Here is a 23,179-nt window from a genome sequence, read left to right as displayed (position 1 = left end):
AAATCACACAGTTCAAAGGCGTAAAAGCACATCATCATGTTGTCAACTGCAGCTCACGGACGGTGTTATTCACAGGGTCAACTGGACACCATGTTTATTTAGAAAATCACTGTGGAGAGGTGTAAGGAGAATACAATCTGAGAAAGAGGTTGTTATTGGTTGTGTGTGAACTGGTTAAAGGCTTTGCAGGCACAGGAGGTTGTGCATGTTCAGAACATGCTGAGCTGCAAGTACCTTAAGCTACAGAGAAATTAAAGTCTATTTTTATGAACTGTGCTGGACATGAAATAGAAGGAAGAATTTGTAAATATCAGAAATTTTATACATCAATATGTTGCAATGGGAACATTGTGGTTATTATTTTGAGTTACTATAATTACAATAAAATTAGTAAGTACACATATTATATCAAGCAATAACATAACATACTTTCATCTGGAGAGTTGTTTCTCTTTCTCTCTCTCTGTGATGAGATGGATATTGCAAGATGTTCCTTGCTGTAAAATTGCAGCCAGTAAATGTAATAAATTAAACATCATTAAAATTCCATGATTAGACAATAATCTCTGGGAGTTAAAAAGCTTGCTGCTTATATTATGGTTCACATGATCACAATGTCTGTGATAAAATATTTCTAATTATAAAACCTATATTATTTAAAACACATGTACTGGTCTAAACTGGATTGAAAGAGTGAAAATCAATGGGAAGGTGAGTTTATACAATCTTATATGAGGATTAGTTAAATTAATGCATGAAAATATCAGTTCAAACAAATCCCACAAATAAATTGCTCCAGCTTATACAGGGTCAAAATAAATACTGGTTTGGGGCAAATCTGGAGAATACAGTAAAGTCAAAAGCCCTTGAAAATTCACTTTCCACATTTAATTACATGCATCCAGTTTACGTCTTTGTCAGTACATGTCGAAGATTTGGTCTAAAACGTTTTTTTTCCACTTGCACATTTAATCCATACAAAGTTAGTGATTACAAATTGCAAACACATATGTAAAAATGATTCTTTCCCTTAAAAAATCATGTTTAGCTTGACAAAACAAGTATATCCTTTTTGAAGCAGGCTTTTTTTTTTTTTTTTTTACATTCTTGGCACAATATTAACAAACACAAAAGACACATATAGAGAAAAAAATGGTTTTCTGAATTTGACATTCTGATCTGCAAAAATGTTTTTTTTTTCTTTGTAGTTGCTGTTAAATCCCTTTTTCCTGGGAACAAAACCCATAATTTTGGCAAATGCTTGAAAGAGCAAGATCAATTGCCTTATCTTAAGAATATGTGGCCAAGTTGGGGGAAATTCTATGAAAGAAGAACCACACTAGCATTATCTGTTATCCTCTGTCCTGCTATTGCTGGGGTAAAGGGCCTAACACCAGAAGCCTGGCAGTGATAAAGGAGGCTACTCTTCTATTCATTAAAACTCTTCTTTGATTTTAAAAAGGGATTTTAAATCCTTTTTTTTTTTTTTTTGCAATTCCCCCTGAAAAATACATGCTGAACCAGCTGGGTCAATTCTCATGGTACTGTTTAATCTATCATTATTGTTATTGTTATCATCATCACAACCACCGCCAGTTTTGGAGGAGAGTTGAAAATTACGGACCATCAAGCTGTATCATCACATTACATACGATCTCCTAAACTGCAGTAACATCTCACATATTTTAGGAACAATAATTTGAGCTTTTCAATACCAAAGAAATTTGGAGCTGTATATCTTTTAAGCAGTAAATATTCATATTTTGAATGTTACAAAGATAAACAACAACAAAAAATTTCCTGCTATTCTGGAGAAATTCTGTCCCTTAAAGGTTTACACATTATTTACAATTCTTTCTTCTAAAAAACGTTACCTTATGGGCATCTTTTCCTTGTCTCCCTTGTTGACAAAAACTAGGCTATGCCATGGATGGACCGTTCAGAAATCCACCTTTCCAGTTCTTAAAGTGCACCACAGAACATGATGAAACACAATGAATTATATGTGATGCCCCTCTCAGGACAAGCAACCTCTCAGGTTTACAACTTCTGGCTGACCATTTACTGGTTTTTTGTTTAGCCAGGATAGAAGTCAACTCTCACCAGAGTCAGAAACAATGCTACTCGTATAAAGTATTGCAGCTGTTGCCCTTCACACCAGAGCCCCACACACTGCTCAGTAATACGCTGTTCCAGCACCCCTGGGCCCAAGTGTAACCCTACAGATGGGCCAAACAATCCCTCTGTTTGAATGCCAATTAATTTGTTTTCCATTAATGGCCAATTCAATGAATGCTAATGGCCCGTTTAATTAAAGTTGATTCACAGCATTTGAAAGTTCACAGTATAAAATCTATGAATCAGAAGAAGCCAGCCTAATATGAGGAAAAACAGTTGGTTTCCCGAGATAACCAGCTTTTCTCATAATGCAGGATTTACTCCTGTCTGAGTATTGACTGTTTGGGGTCGTCCTTCAGGGGATCTAAAATGTTTATTGCTCAACTTTGCTCTATAGTGCCCATGATTACATCAGCCACCAAGTTTCAAGGAGAAAATAAATAGAAGTTTGAGGCTGTCCACTTGCTTATTACAGGCTCAAAATTAAAAAAAACAAATCCTTCCAAGGATTCCTAAGTAGGCTTGTCTTTAAAAGCAACAAAAAGTTTTTGAACCTGGATGACCTTTAGTTTCAAAATACTTAAAACTTCTCGTGGAAAACAGTCTTAACCCCATCCAAACCCACACATGATTTTAGACCATAGAGACTGTTATAAAAAGAATCTCTAAAGCACAGCAATTAAAAGTAATTTTATAGTATACGCGGAGCAAGTATGAGCTCTGGCAAAGGCTGCAGTCTAAAAGTTTCATCTTCTCTGTACCAATTTGGTTGTCAAAGAGTCTCGTTGTTTTGGCAGATCTACATAAATTGAATCTGTAACAGAAGAAATAAAGCCAAATTAAAGCTATTAACAAATTATACTCAACTTATATGGGAGTTTCAGAAAAATCAGAAAATTGTGTTAAATCAGAGTTGCAAAACAGTATTTTGCCCTTGCAATAGTTTTTAGCACCATCAGATAATGAGACTCACTGATGAAAAAGGACATAGCAATTTTTTAAAATTTAAATATCACTTTCATAAGTCTGTTTGGTTTGTTCTGAAAACCTCTCCTAACCAAAGGGAGGTAGAGATGAAGGAAGTATTCACCTGACAAAGGTGTTTTTCAAAAAGCAATTAATCTTATTTGCCAAACTAGACATTCACTTACCAAATCCTGAAAAACAATTCTGAAGGCCAACTTCAAGTTCTATCACAATCCACTGCCACTTTCTGTTTTTTACATTCTGTTACAATTCTGCTCTTATAACTGATTATGTGTTTCCCTTTCTATTTTTTGCCTCAAAGCCATTAGAAGTATTTTGTTCATTTCTACCATCTCCACTCGTTTTCTTCAGCTCCTCATCCAACTCTCCACAATCTGCAAACAAGACAGAATCTGATTTCTCACCATCGTTTGTTCGATGTCTCAACTTGTGAAAGGCAGATTTTTAATTTGTTATTGTTTTCTCTTTCTCTCTCTCTGCCTGGGTTCTCCTGGGATCTTAGGATTCTATTGTTTCTTTTTCCTCTTCTATGTAATGCTTTTAGAAACCTACTCATAATCTCACCGTGAAGTGCTAACCAACTCTTATTTAAAATCTTTCCAAAAATCTTGAATGAGCTAAGGACCCAACAACAAACCACTGAAGAGGTTGTGGCAAAATGCCAGTAGCAAAACCTTTTAACATTCACATTCTCCTTTAGGGGAAAAAAAATACCACCACAAACCTGTGTTCCAGAGATAGGTGCAAAAGGATTGTTTGGCCTTAGACCGGTCTGGGTATAAATCATGGGCTGAGGTGTCATAATAGGGGCAGTTCCAATCTGCGTAGGTACCTGAAGATAGAAAGAATGAATGAAGTTGTTTGTTGCCCTCCGAGCTTGAAAAATCACAATGTAATTCATTTTTCTGCAGTCATAAATGTGAGCCAAACAATGATGTACAGCGGGGATCTCCACATCTTCCCCAGCCAGGGGTCATGTTGTCTGGGGAATTCTGGGAATCTTAAAGTTGCCAAGTTTGGAGGTCTCTGCTGTACAGTATAATCCTCCATTCAGGAAACACTGTGAGGATTTCCCAAAGAAGGACCGTCTTTGGACAACTCCTGGAACAGCTGCTACATCTGCATTCACGAAACAACTTTAGCAGGCTACCACTGCACAAGAAAAAAATAGCAGCTCTTTATTACTAGTTGTTCAAGGACAGTGAGGCCAAACTCTAGCAACTGTCATGTTGGTTTTCTTTTTTAGTCTAACCAAGTAAAATCAAATTGTATTTTAGTAACTTTATTTGAAAAATTAGAGTGGGGGAATACTCATATTCCCAACATAGTAATGATGACCACCTATAAGTCCTGGCTGAATCTTACTGCTGTACCCTGTACTATTTGGCTGTGTTGATTGTATCTCATCATGCCCTTGGAACAGCATACGGAAGCTTCAACTATTGCAGGATGGAGCCGCACAGGTAAAAAATGGTGTTGGTTATTCAACACGTGAACCATCAATAAGCCGAGAGCTGCACTGGTTGCCAGTATGCTTCTGGGTGCAATTCAAGATACTGGCTGTCATTTTAAAACCCTTCATAGCTTGGGTTACTTGAGGGATCATCCTTTTCCAATTGTTTCCAGAGTCTGGCATGCTTTGAGTTGGTTAAGGAATGCTGGTTGACAATGCCCAGGAGGTATGCCTTTTCTGCCTTAGCACATGCCCTACAGACCATTTCTCCTCCAGGTATTAGGATGACCCCAACCCATCTGACAAGGCCCCCAAATATTTGAAGGATCTGATCTCCTGGATATCAAAGCTAGCATCTTTGTATTTGTGATGGGATTTTTTTTTATTTTTTAACATTGTTTGCTGCCCAGAATCTCTTGTTGAAATGGCTTTCCAAACGAATAAATAAATAATTCTATATACCTGGGATTCAGTCAAGATTGAGTAATCAACATGGCTCAAGAATATTCAATCCCGTCCAAATATTTATACACTCAAACTTTTCTGGCACATTGATGCGTTAGCTTTGTTTGGATCATTATGGAATAGTCAGGAACTATTTAGTATTTGTTTCTTATTTAGGAACTATGCAAGACCCAAAGCATGTCTTCTGAATGTTTATGAATGAAATTTCCACAGCTCTAACATCATCTTGTAAAAAAATCCTAGCACAGAGAGTATGTTAGTTTTCCATTCTGCAGTTTTATTGTCCAAATATGCCATGTGTTTAATACAAAGATTATGAATCTTGCATAAATGTCCTGAGTAAGCAGATGCTACCCAATGCAGAACATGTTAAGCTGCCAGGTGCAAAAGGACCATAAGTGAAGTTCCAATTAAACTGATTTATTACTCATGCACAGGGATCTACTCAACTAATGTTTAACACTATTTTGGCGGCACTAGTAAAAGTTAAAGGAATTTAAAGGGGTTTGGACTTAGTCCGTTTGAGGCTACATAGAGATTCTAGGCTGATTCCTTTTTTAACTTTGCCCCTGCATTGTACTGTCATTCCTTCTCTACATAACCTTAGAAAAATCACAGATATTAAAACTGGGGGTGGCTGGAGGGGGTATCTCTACCATATAAAGATAAACCTATCAACCCTGAATAACTTACCATTCCATACACAGGCACTTGAGGTGTGTTTACTGGGTAGGTTACTGGAGCAGGTACCTTTGATGGAAGAATAAAAAGAATCTGGATGTAACATTCGACTATTGCCTTTTTTGAAAACTCCAAACAAGCTATTTAATTAAGACATACTTATAAGTCTGGTTGAAGAAAAAAAAAAAACCTGGATCATAGCACAGAAATAAGGAAAAATCCAAGGTTCATTCATTTATACAGTTCTGCAAGTTGAAAATATAAAAAAAGGGTTGAAAGTATTTTATTGTAGAACAAAAGTGGTAGTTTTGCTAAAACCAATCAGCTCTTTGAATTCTGACCGACATTAAGCATACTGCAAATACATAGACTTTTCTTCTGAAAGTATCTTAGCTGCTATACTCAAACTTTACATTTTAAAAGTAAAAATTAAAATAAATAAATGCTAATTTAAATTTAAAAATTACAATTTTGTAAAAATAAAGATGTAAGCACGTACCATCTGTGGAGCAGGTGGTACAGGAACGGTGTTCCACGTAGTTGAGGTGCTCGTTTTTGCTTGCCAGTTGTTACCCCCAGTAAGTTTCTTCTCTGTAGGCTGACTCCACTGCATATCAGATCTAAAGGGAAATGTACAAACAAAGCAGTTTTATTCAGCAACCTATCAGGGCTTCCCCCATATTCTCATCATTGCAATTAGAAGTCACAAAAACCTCTGAACAAATGCTAGCATTCCTCAGATTCCTTGATTTGATTTTTATTCCACCTTTATAACTCAAGGTGCCAAACATACCTAATACCTTTTCTTCCTCCACAATCAAAGCCCTGCGAGGTGGGTTGGGTTGAAAGAACAGGACTGGTCCAAAGTCATCCAGCAAGCATTCATGTCAAAGGCGGGACTAGAACTCAATCAGTCAAATTTTTATTACAGATATAGACTAGCATAAGAAGAGTTGAAATACAAACAATGTTCTTTATAATAATGTTTCAGCTTTTTAAAATGTTTGTGTATTTTATATTTTTGTAGCTTTTAAAATTGTTTGTATTCTATCCTTCTTAAGTTGGCCTATGATTGTAAAAAAGATTTAATGAATTGATTGGACTAGAATTCATTCTCCTGGTTTCTAAGTTAGCACCTTAGAAGCACCACTACACCTAACTTTAGATTTTCTAAAAATAGGTATTAAAAAGTGGTGTCATTTTGTTTTAATACACATTTTGCTTGGAAAGGAGCTGGATGGAGGGCATTTTTGTATCATTTAACTTATCCCAGAACCTAACCTACCACTGTGTATCAAATTGTGGCTCTGGACCAAGAGGAAAAAAACACAAAGGTCATTCAAAACTTGTCCAACCCCGTATTAATGCCTAGGCTTCTTTTCATAGCCGTTCTCATCACATCACATGCCCCTGTTTTAAAGAAGACTAACTGGATCCTCCAAACTGCTTACTTCTGCAAGCCAGGCAAAATAGGGAGCCAAACATTTATTATGAATTTCAGAGATCCAGTTGTTGTTCACAATCAGCTCAACCACCTGGATATTTTGGAGATGGGCATGGCTATAGTTTTCACAAAAGCAGGAACTCCTCAGTAGGCAGGTACTTTTTGATGGCCAAGTTCTATGTGGAACAGGCCTCAGAAGATGCATTACATGTTTAAGGAGGTGCGTTTCTTCTCCCATTATGGTTATGAATCATTACATGTAGTTTGTTATTTAAGTACAAACTGTTATTTTATAAAAACACCACCACATTCTGAATACCTGTACATACAGCATAATATATAATGTATATACAACAAACCCTTCGTTTAACAGACTAGAGGGGGGAGATTGCTAAAGGAAAACATCCATTTAGTGTGCATATTTAACGAACTTTGTATACCTTATGCATGCATAAAATGGAAGTTTGCACATGATCAGAAATATGCCATGCATGGACAGATATTTTTCTGCTGCGTTTGAAGTTTGCTGAATGGAAAAGTATATTGAGGCCTTTACTGCGTTAATGCTTGCATGTATTTGTTTTTCCTCAAGGTTAAAAGGGATTGGTTGAATACCCCCCAAATTCACAAACTTTTCATTTTCACTGTTCAAACAATGCTATTCAAGTGGATAATTTTCGGATAATTCAAGTGGATAATTTTCGGATTATGAGATCTGTTTGAGCAACTAGAACAGAAACTTGCTAGCAAGCAGATGATTATATGCTTTTAACTGGTTGCTATAAATGTTTGAGTATATTCACTTATGCATAACCTCACTTATGCATTATTTTGGATAAACAAAACCAAACAAACTACTGTTTACTAACATGAAATGTTGCAATATCTGTTTCAACATAATGTAGCAATCTTCTTAAACTGCTGACTTCCTATAATTATTCTGCTGCAGTGATCAGATTGTGGAAAGCCGGATTAAAAATATCAACTTCAATTTTAGGAACTGTTTATCAATATACAAGCAATTATTTTAAGATAAAAATATGTATGTGTTCTCACTTTTTGGGTGGTGTCCCTCCAAATCCAAGATCTGCAAGAAAATCCATCAAAATAATTTAATTTCAAGAAATGAGGATTCCTTTATATATAAAAATATGGAATTACATTTTAAAAAAAGCTTTGTACTTACTTCCTACTAGATTAGCAAGTGACGAGTCAAGGTCATTGGCCAAAATCCTCCCACTTTGTTGCCCAATTACATTTCCTCTCTGATTTTGTGCAGCTACTGTTGGTTGTAATACATCATCTGAAAATTAAGGGTAGTTCATTAAGAACTAAGTCATGCACAGGCAATTTTATTTTGGCTTCCTAAAATTATAAGTTACATAGAACAGAATTATAATGGACCCTGGAGGTCTTCCAGTCCAAACCCCTGCTCGAGCAAAAGACCTATTTCAAACAAGTGGCTGTCAAGTCTCTTCTTAAAGGCCTCCAGCAACATGGCAGCCACAACCTCTGAATGCAAAGGCTTCCACTGGCGGTTCTCACTGTTAGAAAATTGCTCCTTAGTTCCAGGTTGCTGCTCTCCTTGGTTAGTTTCTACCCATTGCTTCTTGTCCTGCCTTCTGGTACTTCTGAAATATGTTGACCCCCCTCATCTTTTTGGTAGCCCCTCCAATATTGGAACACTGCTATCATGTCTCCGCCCTAGTCCTTCTTTTGTCACGCCCCTGTTGGAATCTGATTCCGAGGGGGAAGGTCGAGCAGCTGATAAGGAGTAGGAGTGTGGCTCCGGTGGCTGTGGGAGAAACTGGGGAAGGGCACTGTCCGGTTGGGCATTCAAAGGAAGGGGCCACCCCTTCTTCATCCCAGGGGAAGAACGGAGAAGGGAGAAACATGAGTTACGGGGCTTACACGGGAGAAAAGGGCCCTGATTCCCTTCATTAGCTACAGCTGGGAAAACAGGATTTAAAAAGAGTGTTTGCACACAGCACCTTGCTGGAAGCAAAGCATGAATTTATCTTTGTTTGTCAAGTCTTATCTGGGTTCCAGTGTCCTCCCAACTGTGTGTGTTTTGTTATCTGCAATTCCTTATCCTGCCCTGTCCCATTAATTGCTGCAGCGTGGTTTGTGTTGGTTTTTATTTATAATTTTTGGGTACTTTGGGTTTGGACTGAATTTCTTCCCTTTAAAAGCTGTTCTTGGGAAAATTTTTTCTCCAGCCAATGATAACTGGACATTGGGGGCCAAGTTGAAGGAATTAAAGGGACTTTACCTACTTTTGTGACTTTGTTGCTTTTGTGCCACGCCCCTTTGGGTCATCACATCTTTTCACTAGACTAGCCATACCCAATTTCTGCAACCGTTCTTCCTAAGTTTTAGCCTCTGGTCCCTAACCATCCTTGCTGCTGTTCTCTGCACTCTTTCCAGTGTTTCAATATGATGTGTCTCATTCTTCCATGGTGGAACATTCAATATTTTCTTTTCACAAATAAGGGCACAAGTCACAAAAATAAAGTTAAATGCTATTTTATGTTAAGTCTGAAGCTAGTTTATGGTTTACAAAGGCAGGGTATGACACCATGATTTAAAAGGCTAATAGTGACTTGACTTTTTCCCTCCAACATGAAACGGCCATGTGAAAGCAAACAGGATTCATTCACAACTCAGCTTAACAAGCCATGACAGGAGTATAATAGCACAGCTTTTAAATTCCAAAACAGTCCTGTAAGCTGTTAAGTAGCGTTTTCATTTTTACAAAAGGCCCTATCAAGATGCAAGTTTGAGATATTATTAGTCAAGGGAGAAATTGTTTAGGTATTATACACCTCTCCTCTTAAGCAATAAGTGGTGGATGGATACCAGGTTCCTCTCTTGCTGATGAGCACATGACTTTTCCAGCAGGGTTTTTGATAAATTACCTTATTTAGAGAAGTATAAAGCTAAAAGCTAAGCCAAGCTTTAAAAAAAGGCATGAGAAAAATAAGAGCTTTACCTGCTGTAGTTCCAAAATCATTTATAGTTGATTTTCCACCAAACACAGCATCAAAGTCCACATTGATTGTTGAAGAGGTTGTTTTCTGTGATGCAGAATGAAGAGGGTAGCCTAGCAAAACATTGTCAGATTTAACAGAATTAAACAGTCTTGAAGCCTAAAGGAACAACAAAAACTATTACAGGGACCCCAAAACCAGAGGAGAAAGTGAAGGAGCTTGACTATTGCACTCATCTCAGCAGACAGACAGATTGCAAAGGATGAATTGAAGCAAGGGCATGAAGAATGGAGAAGAAAATGAAAGGAAACCCCAATGTATTTTACTATGATTCTAAAACTATGCCAAATAGAAAACATGCACTTTTCATAGAATTATGCCACTTGTAGTCCAAATGAAAATCACCATAATTATTCATTGAATTAAAAAGAAATGGCAATATATTCAGAGACTGAATTTCAACTGACGTACATATATAAGAACGAGAATTACAATTTCTATTGGTAGGAAAGAATTAGAGAATTTTTTTTACCACTAAATAGTTCCACTGTTTGTTTGGAGCCAAAGGTGGAGCTCACAAAAGGAGTTGTACTTTTTACAGCTTCTTCAACCGGTTTCATATCAAAGACATCCAGATGGGGTGGAGACCCAACACAACCATTTGTGGATGAGAAATGTCCTTTCAGGTGACAGCATTAGATAACAAGAAAGAGAAAGAAGAAAAACCAGAAGACAAAGTAGTATTCAGGAGAGAAAGCATAGTCACAATCTGCAGAGTTCACAGAAGGGAGATATTTTTCCCCAAGTGGATGCCTTCCAGATGTGTTCGTTCCAACATGCTAGTTGATTTTTCTTGGAGTTGCAAACTAATACATCTAGAAGCTACCAGATTAGGAAAGGATAATACTGAAAAGCCAAGTTGTAATGTGTTTGTTTTAAAAAAAGAAAGATCTGATCTCAACCAACTTAAATTTGGTTTGCAACTCATATCGGTTTTCTTGCTGTTGTTCTCCAGAGATGGACAACAGAATTCTTAAATGATTTATCATTTAGGCTTTTAACATGCAGTAGTTAGTTGATTTGGGAGCCATCAACTTCATCCTAAAGTATTTATTTCATTTTTATTTATTGCATTTTTATGCCACTCATCTCTCTTACAAGGTGACTCTGAACAGCCACTTTCCACAAAGGGTTAGATCATTTTATTATGGGGCCAAGGTTGAAAATGATTGTTGTAATTCTCTTGCTCGGCTTTAAGCGATGGAAGATTGGGAAGATCCTGTCTTATCCACATATAAAAGTGAACGCACAAGCTGGACAATTATGCAGTAGAGAAACTATCGGATCTTTATTGGGACTATAACTTTTATGTATCTAGAGAATCAGGGTGAAACATCGGAGTCAAATGTGCTGCTGCTGCCTCAGCTGATTTAATTATGGGCTGAATTTTTTTAAAAAAGGAGCGTAGCAGGAAAAAAGTAAGAAAGTGTCCCTGTACGGCACTTAATTATAAGTACATCTTAACCACCAGCCTCTTGAAAATCTGGGACACCAGGGGTTCATTCACATGTTATTCTAAGCCGGAAAACATGGTTTACGTATCACAATGGCTAGGTTCATACATTGCACTAAGTCAAGCAATTATATTATGGCTTAGTCTGTTGTGTAAAAGTAGTCCAAAAGTTGCCACAAAATGTGTGATGCCAAGGAGAGAAAGGAGGGGGTTGAAAAATTTATCTGCACTTTACACTTTAACCAATTCAGACTGGTAATCTGAAATTCAACTTTTCTGGCAGAATACCACTTGAATTTGCATAGGCAACTGAGAAATGGCAATGTGCAGTACGTAGTAATAGATACATGAACTCTTTTTAGCCCTATTTAATTAAAATGAAATATCAACAGAAATCTTTGACTAAAACCCCTTTTCTCAATTAGATCCAATTACATTCAAATTCTGAAGAACATACTTAAGTCTCTTCAATTCACTCAAGTTCATGTTGAAATCAAACCACCCAGAAGGAAGTAACAATATCACAAAATAGCCACTGTGCGTAAAAAGTTCAAGCAAGAAAGACGGCAAAGTTAATTTGATACATAGTCTGTGCAGCAGAAGCAGCTCTCTTCCAGATCATTAGCTATTACTTCTGCGCTGCAGCTGCTAGCGGAAGAGATACCTGATTTGCATGGCAACAGAGGCTTCGTTGTGTGCTCAGGTGTTCAAGGTAAATTGACAGAGGAAAGAATTCCGAGTAACATCACTGTTCTCTTTAGCCACAAAAGCCACCTACCTCCCCAGGCACTGCTTGCTGACGTTGCTATAGCTGGAGTACTTTGTACCGTAGGAACAAATGCAGGTTGAAGATCGAAGAGATCGGTAGAAAGGTTGGGCATGCTGAAAGTTTCAAGAAGAAAAGTTTCAAGAAAAATAGTTATTTATTATCTGTGCATCTGACGGAGCTCAAGTTGAAACTTCAATCTTCCAGAACAGTGGAAGCTGAATGAGAAACCTAACAAGCATCTTAAGCTCCACAACAGGATATTTGTTTACTGAATAGTTCAAGAGACTTTATTTACTGCAATACAAGATTTAAATCTGAGGAAGAATCTATTCCATTTCAACACCATTGTTGATTCATTTTGAGTATCAAGAATAACTTTATCTGTCAAAGATCCCTAGTAGGAAGGACTCTGGTTTATACTCAATCTGCTCTTCCAAAAAAGCTAAATATATAACAATACATATATTAACTGTGGCTAGATTAGCCTTTGCACAATACTGGAAATAACATCAAATTCCATCAGATGAAATGATCATTGATAAAATTTCAAAATGCGCAGAAATGGACAAACTGACTCTGGCACTAAAAAACAAAGATACTTCACAATATTATGATAGTTGGAATTGTTGGTATAATTGGATTAATCATAGATAAATTATATATCATAAGGCATAAGAGAAAAGTTTTAACTGACAATAATGAGATAGTGATATATCTATAGAATAGGTGTATACATGACATAAATCAAAGGCTATAAAAAAAAAGATCTTGCAAACTGTAAAATAAGAATGTTTTTAATTTTCCTTCGTTCTTTTTCTTTCTTTTTCCTTTCTTTTTAATCTTTTCTTTTCTTTCTCTTCTTTTTTTTCTTTCATTTATTTGTATATGTATTGTTGGCTGTTTTTAACTGTTAAAACTAATAAATTGTTTTATTAAAAAAAGAATAACTTTATCTGTCTCTCTTTTTCTTAGCGAAGCTGGCAACAAAAAGCTCCCCCGCTTTTATTCAAAGTGTCCTGAAAAACTGAAGGAAGTCTGGAGCCAACGTCTTGCTTGAACTGCCCGTCAGGTCCTCGGGGAAACTCCCCAAGCACCTTCTGAAAATCCTCTGAGATCCTTTAGGCACTTGGGATAGGTAGATTTAATACTGCAGAGAGGGGTTCGCTCGTAAATCTTCACAGAAATCTGTCCATGACAGGAGTGAAGGTCAGTCCTCTCCGCCCCGCCCACATTTTCAGGTCATGTTGTATCTTGTCCAAGATATCCGAAAGAGGAGAGAGGGAGAAATCTAATGTGCAACTGTAAGATGAATCAGATCCATGACTGTCATGGCGTCATTAACTCCTGCATAGCGTCAGACCTCCGTGCAGAAGGAAAGCAGATTGAAACAGCACCAGCCACAATTCCACCCCTGAGAGGGGATGAAGTGGAGTGTCGCTGAGCGACAGAGGGAGCAGAACACAAGCAACGGGTCCTTCAGGCCCAGCCACATAAACAGGGTCTCACAGCTCTTTATCTAAAGGAGAAGCCCATCCAGATGCCAGCAGAATCTCACGGATGCCAGCAGATGCTGCCACCTGTGACTGCATCTGATGCAGAACCCAAAACCCACAATGGAGAACATCCCTGTTCTCCCACACACAGGTTTGAGTGATGCAAGCCAAGTCTCCCCTCACTCACAACTGATCAAGAATGAAGTCAATTTCACTCATTAACGGAGGTCTAATACTTCACAGCCACACTGGAAACCCCAGGGTTCCAGAGATTTGACATTTTGGTGCCCTGGAGATGAAGACTGAGAGCTGGAAGGAGGGATCCTGGCTCTCAGCCTCTCACCATATCCTTCATGGCCTGTCCTGACTGCAACCACGTGTTCCCTGACTGACTCCTCCCCATCTCAGCCCCCAGAAATCCCCAGACCAGGTTGGGTAAATTTTCCAATGCAAAACAAAATAAACAAGCAGATCATGAATGTTCACCCTCCTATTGATTTTTTGGTAGTTTTTCCGTGACTGAAATATAAGCCCAGGCCTACCTATTGGTAGTTGGGGCGGGGGCTGCAAAGAGGTCAACGGCAGGATTGGTGTTCACGCTCTTTCCTGATAAAGTGCTTGGAGAAGCAGAAGTAGAAGTAGAATTGGAAACGACAGAAATCTCCCTCAATCGTTGTTCCTACAAAAAAGGAAAAAAAAAAGAGATGACAATAGATGCTGCATTAGCTTTCTTACACAAAAAAGGTTGAGTGCACCAGAAGTGAAACTTCATTATCTTGCGGAAATTAACCCATATTCCTGTCATGTGACAGGACTATCTGGCAAAATACAAAAACAGATTGCTCAACTTTTTCCACAGAAAGCAATGGAATTTTTACATGATTTATATGATTTTTACAAGCTGATGACCCAGCCAAACTCTTTTTGCAATGGAAAAAAGAGTCAAGCATTTATGTGACTTTACCCTCATTGAACTCAATGGAACCCAAATGTGTGTTTAGCCTTTGCTTGACTTGTGAATTGAAGCTGTGTTAAGGCATATTGTATGACAAACTGAGATTAAGATGATAGTACGTGATAAATGACTGCAGCAACTCTCCTAAATGTTAATTTACTTTTGGGGGGAGGGGCTTCCATTCGGACAAAATGGCAAAAGCAAGAAAGGAGTCCTTTTCTCAGCGAAGCTTGATCTAACGGGCTAAAATTAAGGAAGCTTTTCTTAGGGATGTAGGAGAGTTTGCTATTGCGCTCAGATATGGGTAGCATGTGAATTTAATAAGTGGCAACAGCAACAAAAGCAGCTTCTACATGTCAGAGATACTTTAGCTCTGGTGGCACAAAGGTTAAAGTGCAATATTGGAGGCTAACTCTGCTCACAGCCTGGAGTTTGATCCAGATGGGGCTCAAGGTTGACTCAGCCTTCCAGCCTTCTGAGGCCAGTAAAATATGGACCCAGATTCTTGGAGGAATATGCTCACATTTTAAACCACCCAGAAAGTGCTGCAAAGCGTTATGGGGCAGCATAATATAAGTCTAAATGCTATTGGCTATATTATGTCTACCAATTCAGGACTTAATACCTTCAGAGCCTGCAGTCTAGCTTGCTCTTCCTCCAGAGCCTGCTGTTTCTCTCTTTCATCCATTTTACTGAAGGACATTCCTGTGTTAGCCAGGGTGGAAACGGCACTGGAGAGAGTACTTGCTCTGAATTTTAGAGAAAACACACAGACACAAAGGCATTTAGCAGCTCTGAGCCTAAACAAACAGCCTAGAGAAGAACCAGTCTATTTTCTTGGGGCAAGAAGAGAACGAACCTCTTGTTATACAATTAAACCTTCTCAAATCAATGAGAAAAAGAAGGAGTAGGTAGGCATTCAGACTGCAATCCTTCACATACTTAACTAATGAAATAAAGGTGTTTTAAGAGTATCTGCAAATATGGGCAGAGATCTCCAAGGTGGGATGACTACCTGAGTTACATGAATAAATAATCTGAAATGGAAATATTAAAGATACAGGTAATTTTTGACTTACAACGATTCCTCTAGGGACTGAAATTACAATGGCACTGAAAAAAGTGACTTATGACCAATCCTCACACTTAAAACCACTGCACCATACTCGTCACATGATCAAAATTACGATCCTTGACAACTGGCATGTATTTATTTACAACAGTTGCCGCATCCCAGGATCTCCATACCCTCCATTTGCAACTTCTGACAGGCGCAGTCAATGTAGGAAGCTGGATTGGCTTAATGAGTATGCAATTCACTTAACAACAGCAATGATTTGCTTAACAACCGTGGCAAAAAAAGGTTACCAAAGTGAGGCTGATTCAATTACTGGTAACCCCTTACTTAGCGATCGGCCCAACTGTAGTCATAAGTTGAGGACTGTCTTCATACAAGTGGGAATTCTGAAGAAATGGACATCCTCGCGCTCCTTTCCCTCCTTTAATATCAAGCAATAGCATCACAATTTTGCGATTATGGTAAGAATTGTACAATAGTCCCAAAGGTGCTTTTTCAGAAGGCAATTGGACTTCCTTGTTTTTTCTTTTAAAGACATTTCGCTTCTCATCCAGGAAGCTTCTTCAGCTCTGACAGGATGGTGGGGAATGGAAGGATTTATACTCCTTGCAGGCAGCTGAAAAAGCACTTTGGGGCAACCATGACCTGGATGACTGAGAATCTCTACAAACTGTTCAGTAAGTTTCTGTGCATTTTAATTGCCAGCACTTGGTTATCAAAACTTTTATTTTAACCCATTGTATTAGTGTAATCTATTCCCTGAAGGACAGGCAGGACTAGAATTAATCTGCCAGCTGTCCTCACAACGAAGGAAACTTCAGAGATTTGGTCGAAGTAAGAAAACACAGGTCCAGAGAAGAGATAGGCAAGTGCTACTGGCCAATGATCCAAGATGACAAGTAGCAACCAATTGCAAGCTTTGGGCAATTACCTGCTGGCAGCTGAAACTTCCTTGGTCTTCTTTCCTTCCAAAGAAGCCAGATGCTGCTCCAGGGCTTCAAGCAGACTGCTGGGAGCCTAAAGTTAAAAATCTCATATATATTGGATTCTAAAATTCATTGTTTTTAACTTGCACTTTCTGTTCTCAATAGTAGAGAGTTAAATTCTACACTAAGACATCACAGCAAGATGCTTATAAAGAATAGACTAATGGGATGAGAACCTCCATTTACAGTATATACTCCCAAGTTTTAGCTGTTCCCCTTGCTTACACATGAGAGAGAGAAAATAATCCAAACATGGTCTTCTCTATAACAGGATGCAAATAATTACTAAGAACACAGAAGCTATAATAGACCGTAGGTCAGGCTATAGATCATCTAGCAAAAAAATATTTATTATGAATGGCAGCAGTTTTCCAAGATACCAGGGGTTTTCCCACACCACTTTTAGCCAGATCAGCAAGGGGTTAAACTCAGAATCGTCTATAAGATTCTTCTAGACTATTCTTCTCAGTCTAGGGAAGTCTTGATACTTTTATGTTGCCTTCTAGATCAACTTTTCTCAACCTTGGCAATATGAAAATGGGTGGAATTTAACTCCCAGAATTCCCCAGCCAAGTTGCCACAGTTGAGAAATGCTGGTCCAGGCAAGAGGGTGTCCAGGCTTTGGGTGGAGAAAACTAGAGTTCCCAAATACAATACACGTAGTCCTTGACTTATAACAGTTCATTTAGCAACTGTCCAATGTTACAATGGTACTGAAAAAAGTGACACGACAATTTTCACAATTACCACCTTTGCCCCATGGTCACATGATCAAAATTCAGATGCCAGGCAACAGATTCATATTTATAACTGTTGCTGTGTCCCAAGGTCATGTGGTCACTTTTTATGATCTTCTGACAAGCAAAGTCAATGAGGAAAACAGGTTCACTTAACAACTGGGTTACTAACTTAACAATTGCAGTGATTCAATTAACAACTGTGGCCAGAAAAGGTTGTAAAATGAGGCAAAACTCACTTAACATACGTTTCACTTAACAACAGAAGTTTTGGGCTCCACTGTGGTCAAAGGCCACTTGTATCATCGATACAATCTTTTCTGTTGCTGAACTTCCCTTGCTATACAGTTATAGAAAGAACTGATTTTAATGGGGGTCCCTGGTCAAAGTAAGTATTATGGTTACGTCCTCTTTTCAGGGGATGCTAGTCTGGGTTGAGTGTTCACACTATTTGATCCTACGGTCTGCTTCTTTTATTAGAACACCTGGAATAGAATATGTTATTTTTCAGTAATTTAGTGTCACTTCCTGCAAATGTTTTTCCTCTTTGAAAAATGGTCTGGCCTGAAAGAAATCCCAGTTACACCTATCAGGCAACAATTTAAGAATTAAGAGATAGGCGAAAGATCAATTACAAATTGTAAATGCAGAACAGGATGCTATGGGAGAATGAATGTAAATCTAAATCTTGAGGCTGTGTGAGTTTCAAACACAGAGTATTGGATAAAGAATCTATTCTATTTTGTATTTACCTTATTTCTATATATTTCAAAGCAATCTAAAGGCATTTATCCAATGAAGTGTGCCCAAAGCGAATATTTTTATTTTCCTTAGCACATTTTGCATAATCCCCCATAATTCAAAACAGGGCTCTATTAAGCTGTTAACTACATCTGTTTCCTTTCTCTATCATGTTAAACTCCACACATCACAAACTGATGGTAGCTGGGGAGATGAGTATTGTAGTTTTTAAAAAGTCTCAGTTTTCCCTGAATATTGTGCTAGCAAACATTTTCAGAAAGGAACCATCTAGAGACACGACTTCCCTCTCCCAGTGTTTAACACAGATAAAAAGGACCAAATTGCTGACATGGCGATCTGCAGATAATGCAGGCCAAATGATTCTTGGATAAACTGGACAGCAAAGTTATAAAAAAAGAGCTAAATAGCAACTGTGCAAATAGGAAGGAAGAGGGGTAAGATGGGGTGGGTGGCACAGGCAAAGAGGCAGAAAAAAACTAAAGCGCTTTGTCAGCATAGTGACAGATGGACTCACATGATAGGAATCTATGGAAGCATCTGATGGAACTGTGTAACTACTGCATCTGAATGATCAAAGTTACAACCTGGCTAGGAGGAATTTCTTACACTGTTTATAGCAGGGGTCTCCAAACTAGGCAACTTTAAAACATGTGGACTTCAACTCCTAGAATTCCCTAGCCAGCATGAGAGTTGAAGTCCACAAGTCTTAAAGGCGCTAAGTTTGGAAATCCCCAGTCTATAGAATCACTCTTTTGTGCTAATTCTGTACAATCTTTCACAGAAGCATCTAATGCTGTCTCTTATACGGTCGGCTCATCTGTTTAGCCCTGTATTAGTACAATGAAAGAAAATGCCCTCCAAAATGTAAAGTTAAGATCCTGTCTCGTCCACTTAATACTATCTTGAAAACAGGATAATTGGGGCACTGAATCTTAATATTTTCTCCAAGAAAAGATAAAGTTGTTATTATACTTTTAGTTACTTAGATTTATAAGTCTACCCAACTCAACACTGACTCTGGGCATTGTACAGATTTATAAAAACAGATACAACACCTAAAACCAAAACCAAAACCAAAAATAAACCTAAGTATAATGGAGAGGACAGACATGCTCAAATGCAACAAACCCTGTATACCGGATAGGTACATCCTACCTATGCTAAAATTGAGGAGGGGGGTTGTGCTTTTCAGAGATTATTTAAAACAGGGTTTCCCAACCGTGGCAACTTGAAACTCTTGTTTAAAGTCTTGCAGGGTCAGGACAGTCCCACTGTCTGGTGGATATTATTCCAGCAGTTGACACTGTAGCAGAGAAGTTGGGGCTTCATACATCAGATAAGGTTACTTAACAGATGAGACATGAAACAAATTCACTTTCTCAGACACTTTGGAGTTGACAGAACTGGTGGAAGGGAGGTTGCCTGAGATAGCCAGATCCCCCTACGCCACAAATGATGTTATAGGTGATAATCAGCACTTTGAACTACACTCAGAAGCTCAATGATAACTACTGCAGCTTTCATAGCAGGTGTACTGCATGGGCATACCAAGGTGCTTCTGCAATGGCTGGTGCTGCTCCATTGTGGACTATTTGTAGCTTCTGAGTGGTCTTCAAGGGTAGCCACATGAGACCAGAGCAGAAGACGAGTGACTGTGACAAGGGACTTGCAGTCCCAAAAGGGCACAATTGCTACACCAGATGAATTGGTGCAACAGCTCTTCTGGCTTTAACTACCATGTGCTCATTGAACAGGAATTTTGAGTCCATGAGGACTCCCAAATTGTGCACCTGTCTTGGCTGGAAAGTGATACCCTATTCAGAACCAAAGATGGAGAATCTCTGACATTTGAACACCCATTCTCCCATAGCCACTATGCCTTGTCGAGGTTCATTTTAAGCATGTTCTCTCTCAGCCAAACTAAAACAGGTCCCAATACTGGAACATTAATAGTAGAACCATCCCAAAGATGCTTTCAAAAGGCAACTGGACTTTCTTGGGATATTCCTTGAAAAGGTTTCACTTCTCATCCAAGAAGTTTCTTCAGCCCTATGTATTAATATCAATAACAACCCAGAATGAACATTAGGAAATCTTAAATCTATCCTTTACTTGGAAGACATCGTAACATATAGACCCGTGATGGTGAACCTATGGCACACGTGCCATAAGTGGCATGCAAAGCCATTTGTGCTGGCACACGAGCCGCAGGCAAACTTACCTCACTGCGCATGTCCGCGCTTCACAGCTGATTATTTTTCCGATTGGTTTGAGGCCTTTTTCGGCCTCTCAGAGGCTTGGGATGATTCTCAGGATGAATTATAGGCCCATTTCGTCACTTCCTGTAATACCGGAAGTGACAAAACAGGCCTATAATTCGGCCTGAGAAGCATTGCAGAGGCTTTTTCCAAGCCTCTGGGAGGCCGAAAAATCAGCTGTGAGGCGCAGTGCAGGTAAGGGGGTGGGGATTACGCAGGCATGCGCAGGGGGCATGGGGAAGGGGTGTGTGCATTGCATTCTGGGTGCTGGCATGTGAGTACGGGCATGCTGGCGTGCTCGCAATTTTTGGCACAGGAGCCCAAAAAGGTTAGCCATCAATGATATAGACTAACGTTATATAGTTCATTCAACATCAGTTATCAAGAATTTCACATAGAACCATTTCCCATGAGCACTTCTTCAAAGAGATAACTGAAGCTATGAATCTCTGCAACTCCATTGTATGGCTTAACCACTGAACTACAACCCTCTCTTTGTTAAGGCACTGTCCTCAAGCTGATGAAATTGGAGAAGATGGTTGTATTTTAATAAAGGAGTTCTTCTCTCTGGCATTGTATGGATTTCAGCAAAACAGTCTGGTTGTAATGTTTAGTAACAATATCTACAGAGAGCTCATGAAAATACTTAAAACAGCTTGTTACTGATGAAACACACACAGATTACAGAAAAAAATGACACTTATTTCCATATATAATATATATGGAAGAAAATGAATTCTCAGAATGTACAGAATGGAGCACTCACTGTTAAAGCACAAATGCACAAAGGATTGGGATTAAATTAATATGAAATGTACACTGACCTGAGTAAGATCTGGAATGTCACCCTGATCAATTCCAACTTGCTGGGTTCACAAAAAAGGGAAAAAATGTACATTACTACATGCAGTGGCAATGAAAAGAAAGAACTGTGGACCTGAATGTCTACATAAAGCTAAGGGACCAGGGAGGACACGGACTGCTTTCTGAACTGGTACAATTCTAAATGCCACTTCCACCATAAATTTTAATATTAAGTGTATTTCAAATACCGGAAAGAGCAAAAATCGCTTGTGAGAATTTTTGACACCACTTGGAAAAACAACTTCAATAAGTACCTCAGCACAGACATCTCTTAATTACAATTAATAGAAATCAGACGATCAAGATATCCCTTTAAAATGGAAATGGTTTAACTGACATTTACATTCAACAACCACATAAAACCTACATTTGCAGGAAATTATGAGGCAAGAACTACAATCATGCACTTATTACTGTACCAGTACAGAAAAGCTAAATGAAATATTGCTGATGTGACTGGATTTATTTACCTCTGCCACTTTGAGGAATTCTGATAGTTTGGTCATTCTGGCTAAAAACTTTTTGTAAATATCCAGACCTTCTTTGCACTGGTTCTTCTTCATATCAAAATATTTTTCTAAAGTATAAAATTCAAAGAAAAGATATTGTAAATAAAAGGGCTCCAAACATACATATTTTATTAGGGGTTTAATAGGTTGAGAAAATAGAATACATCCTAACCAAGAGCTTGATTAACACATAAGAATCTGCCATTTTTTTTACTATGGTAAAAAAACTATTGTTATAAGCTCTCACATTATACTATTGAGGACAAATAAAAAACGCCTGGAAATGAAAAGGTTAGAAAAGGCTTTTATCTCTGTCAGACCACAAATTAATTTTATTACAAAGCTTTGGCTTTGTTAACTCCGGGAGATTACAGTAAGGCTACTACAACATTAATTATGCAAGGTGATAAACTTCTTTGAGATATATATTATAATTCTTAAAAACATTTCTAACCTGTGGAATTCAACGAAGTTATTAAAAAAAACAGCAGATGGATCCTAAATTCAATTGTGGGTGAGATTTAGAATAGAATTCTCATCCACAATTGAATTCTATTATTCTACTTTCCATTTTTTAACTTTATTATAAATCTTAAGACAACTAAAGGAAATGTCAATCAATTTATTCCCAAAGAGTCTTTAGTGATGTTTAATGAGAATTTTACGAACTCTTCAGCATCTTCTGAGCCACACAAGGTCTTTTTCATAGTTATGGAAGAATGCAAATTTTCACAATTTTATCATTACTACGAAGATTAGGATGGTCCAAAGAAGTTATAACTACATTCAGAATATTTTAAGAAGCTGGTTTGCATTGATATACCAAGAATCAAGTTTCTATCTCCTCCAAACCATCGGAGCTTAATGTAGTGTGCATAATTTCAGTCTTAATTTCACTGAACATAATTAGTTGGTTCACACATGGTTTGCTTTACCACGGTGTTTACACTTTTGTTAATTTATCTCCTCTCCCACTTCCCAAATTCAGATTGATTTAATACCAGGAAATAACAAACAATACAAATTGCAACTCTAGAAACTTCTGTAGCTGTTGATTTTGGTAAGTGAAGTGTGTGTTCCCTGAGAACTAGTTAAGCTGCTGAAGTGCTATGGGACA

General features: G+C 38.1%; 1 protein-coding gene across 2 annotated transcripts; it reads right to left on the bottom strand.

Moving 5' to 3' along the window:
- Positions 1 to 300: 300 nt before the first annotated feature.
- LOC113437872 (phosphatidylinositol-binding clathrin assembly protein-like) lies at positions 301 to 22,135 on the bottom strand. 2 transcript variants are annotated; one of them, XM_087940917.1, is made up of 14 exons: positions 22,024 to 22,135; positions 21,514 to 21,555; positions 16,878 to 16,963; positions 15,494 to 15,617; positions 14,456 to 14,592; positions 12,430 to 12,533; positions 10,671 to 10,817; positions 10,141 to 10,251; positions 8,335 to 8,451; positions 8,205 to 8,235; positions 6,204 to 6,324; positions 5,717 to 5,773; positions 3,830 to 3,937; positions 301 to 2,932 (listed from the first exon to the last, which is right to left on the bottom strand). In XM_087940917.1, exons 1-14 carry the CDS (start codon positions 22,114 to 22,116, stop codon positions 2,918 to 2,920), a joined length of 1,293 nt encoding a protein of 430 aa, XP_087797043.1. In that variant the 5' UTR covers positions 22,117 to 22,135; the 3' UTR covers positions 301 to 2,917. The 2 variants fall into 2 exon arrangements, with proteins under 2 accessions (XP_087797043.1, XP_087797044.1); XM_087940918.1 differs by lacking the exon at positions 10,671 to 10,817 and having other exon boundaries at positions 22,024 to 22,132.
- Between the last annotated feature and the right edge of the window lie 1,044 nt (positions 22,136 to 23,179).

The sequence above is a fragment of the Pseudonaja textilis genome, chromosome 12, assembly GCF_049901715.1.
Source record: "Pseudonaja textilis isolate UNSWEBS1 chromosome 12, rPseTex1.2, whole genome shotgun sequence".
Lineage (NCBI taxonomy): Eukaryota > Metazoa > Chordata > Lepidosauria > Squamata > Elapidae > Pseudonaja > Pseudonaja textilis.
The sequence above is the reverse complement of the archived record's forward strand: the minus strand, read 5'-3'. Positions and strand labels throughout refer to the sequence as shown.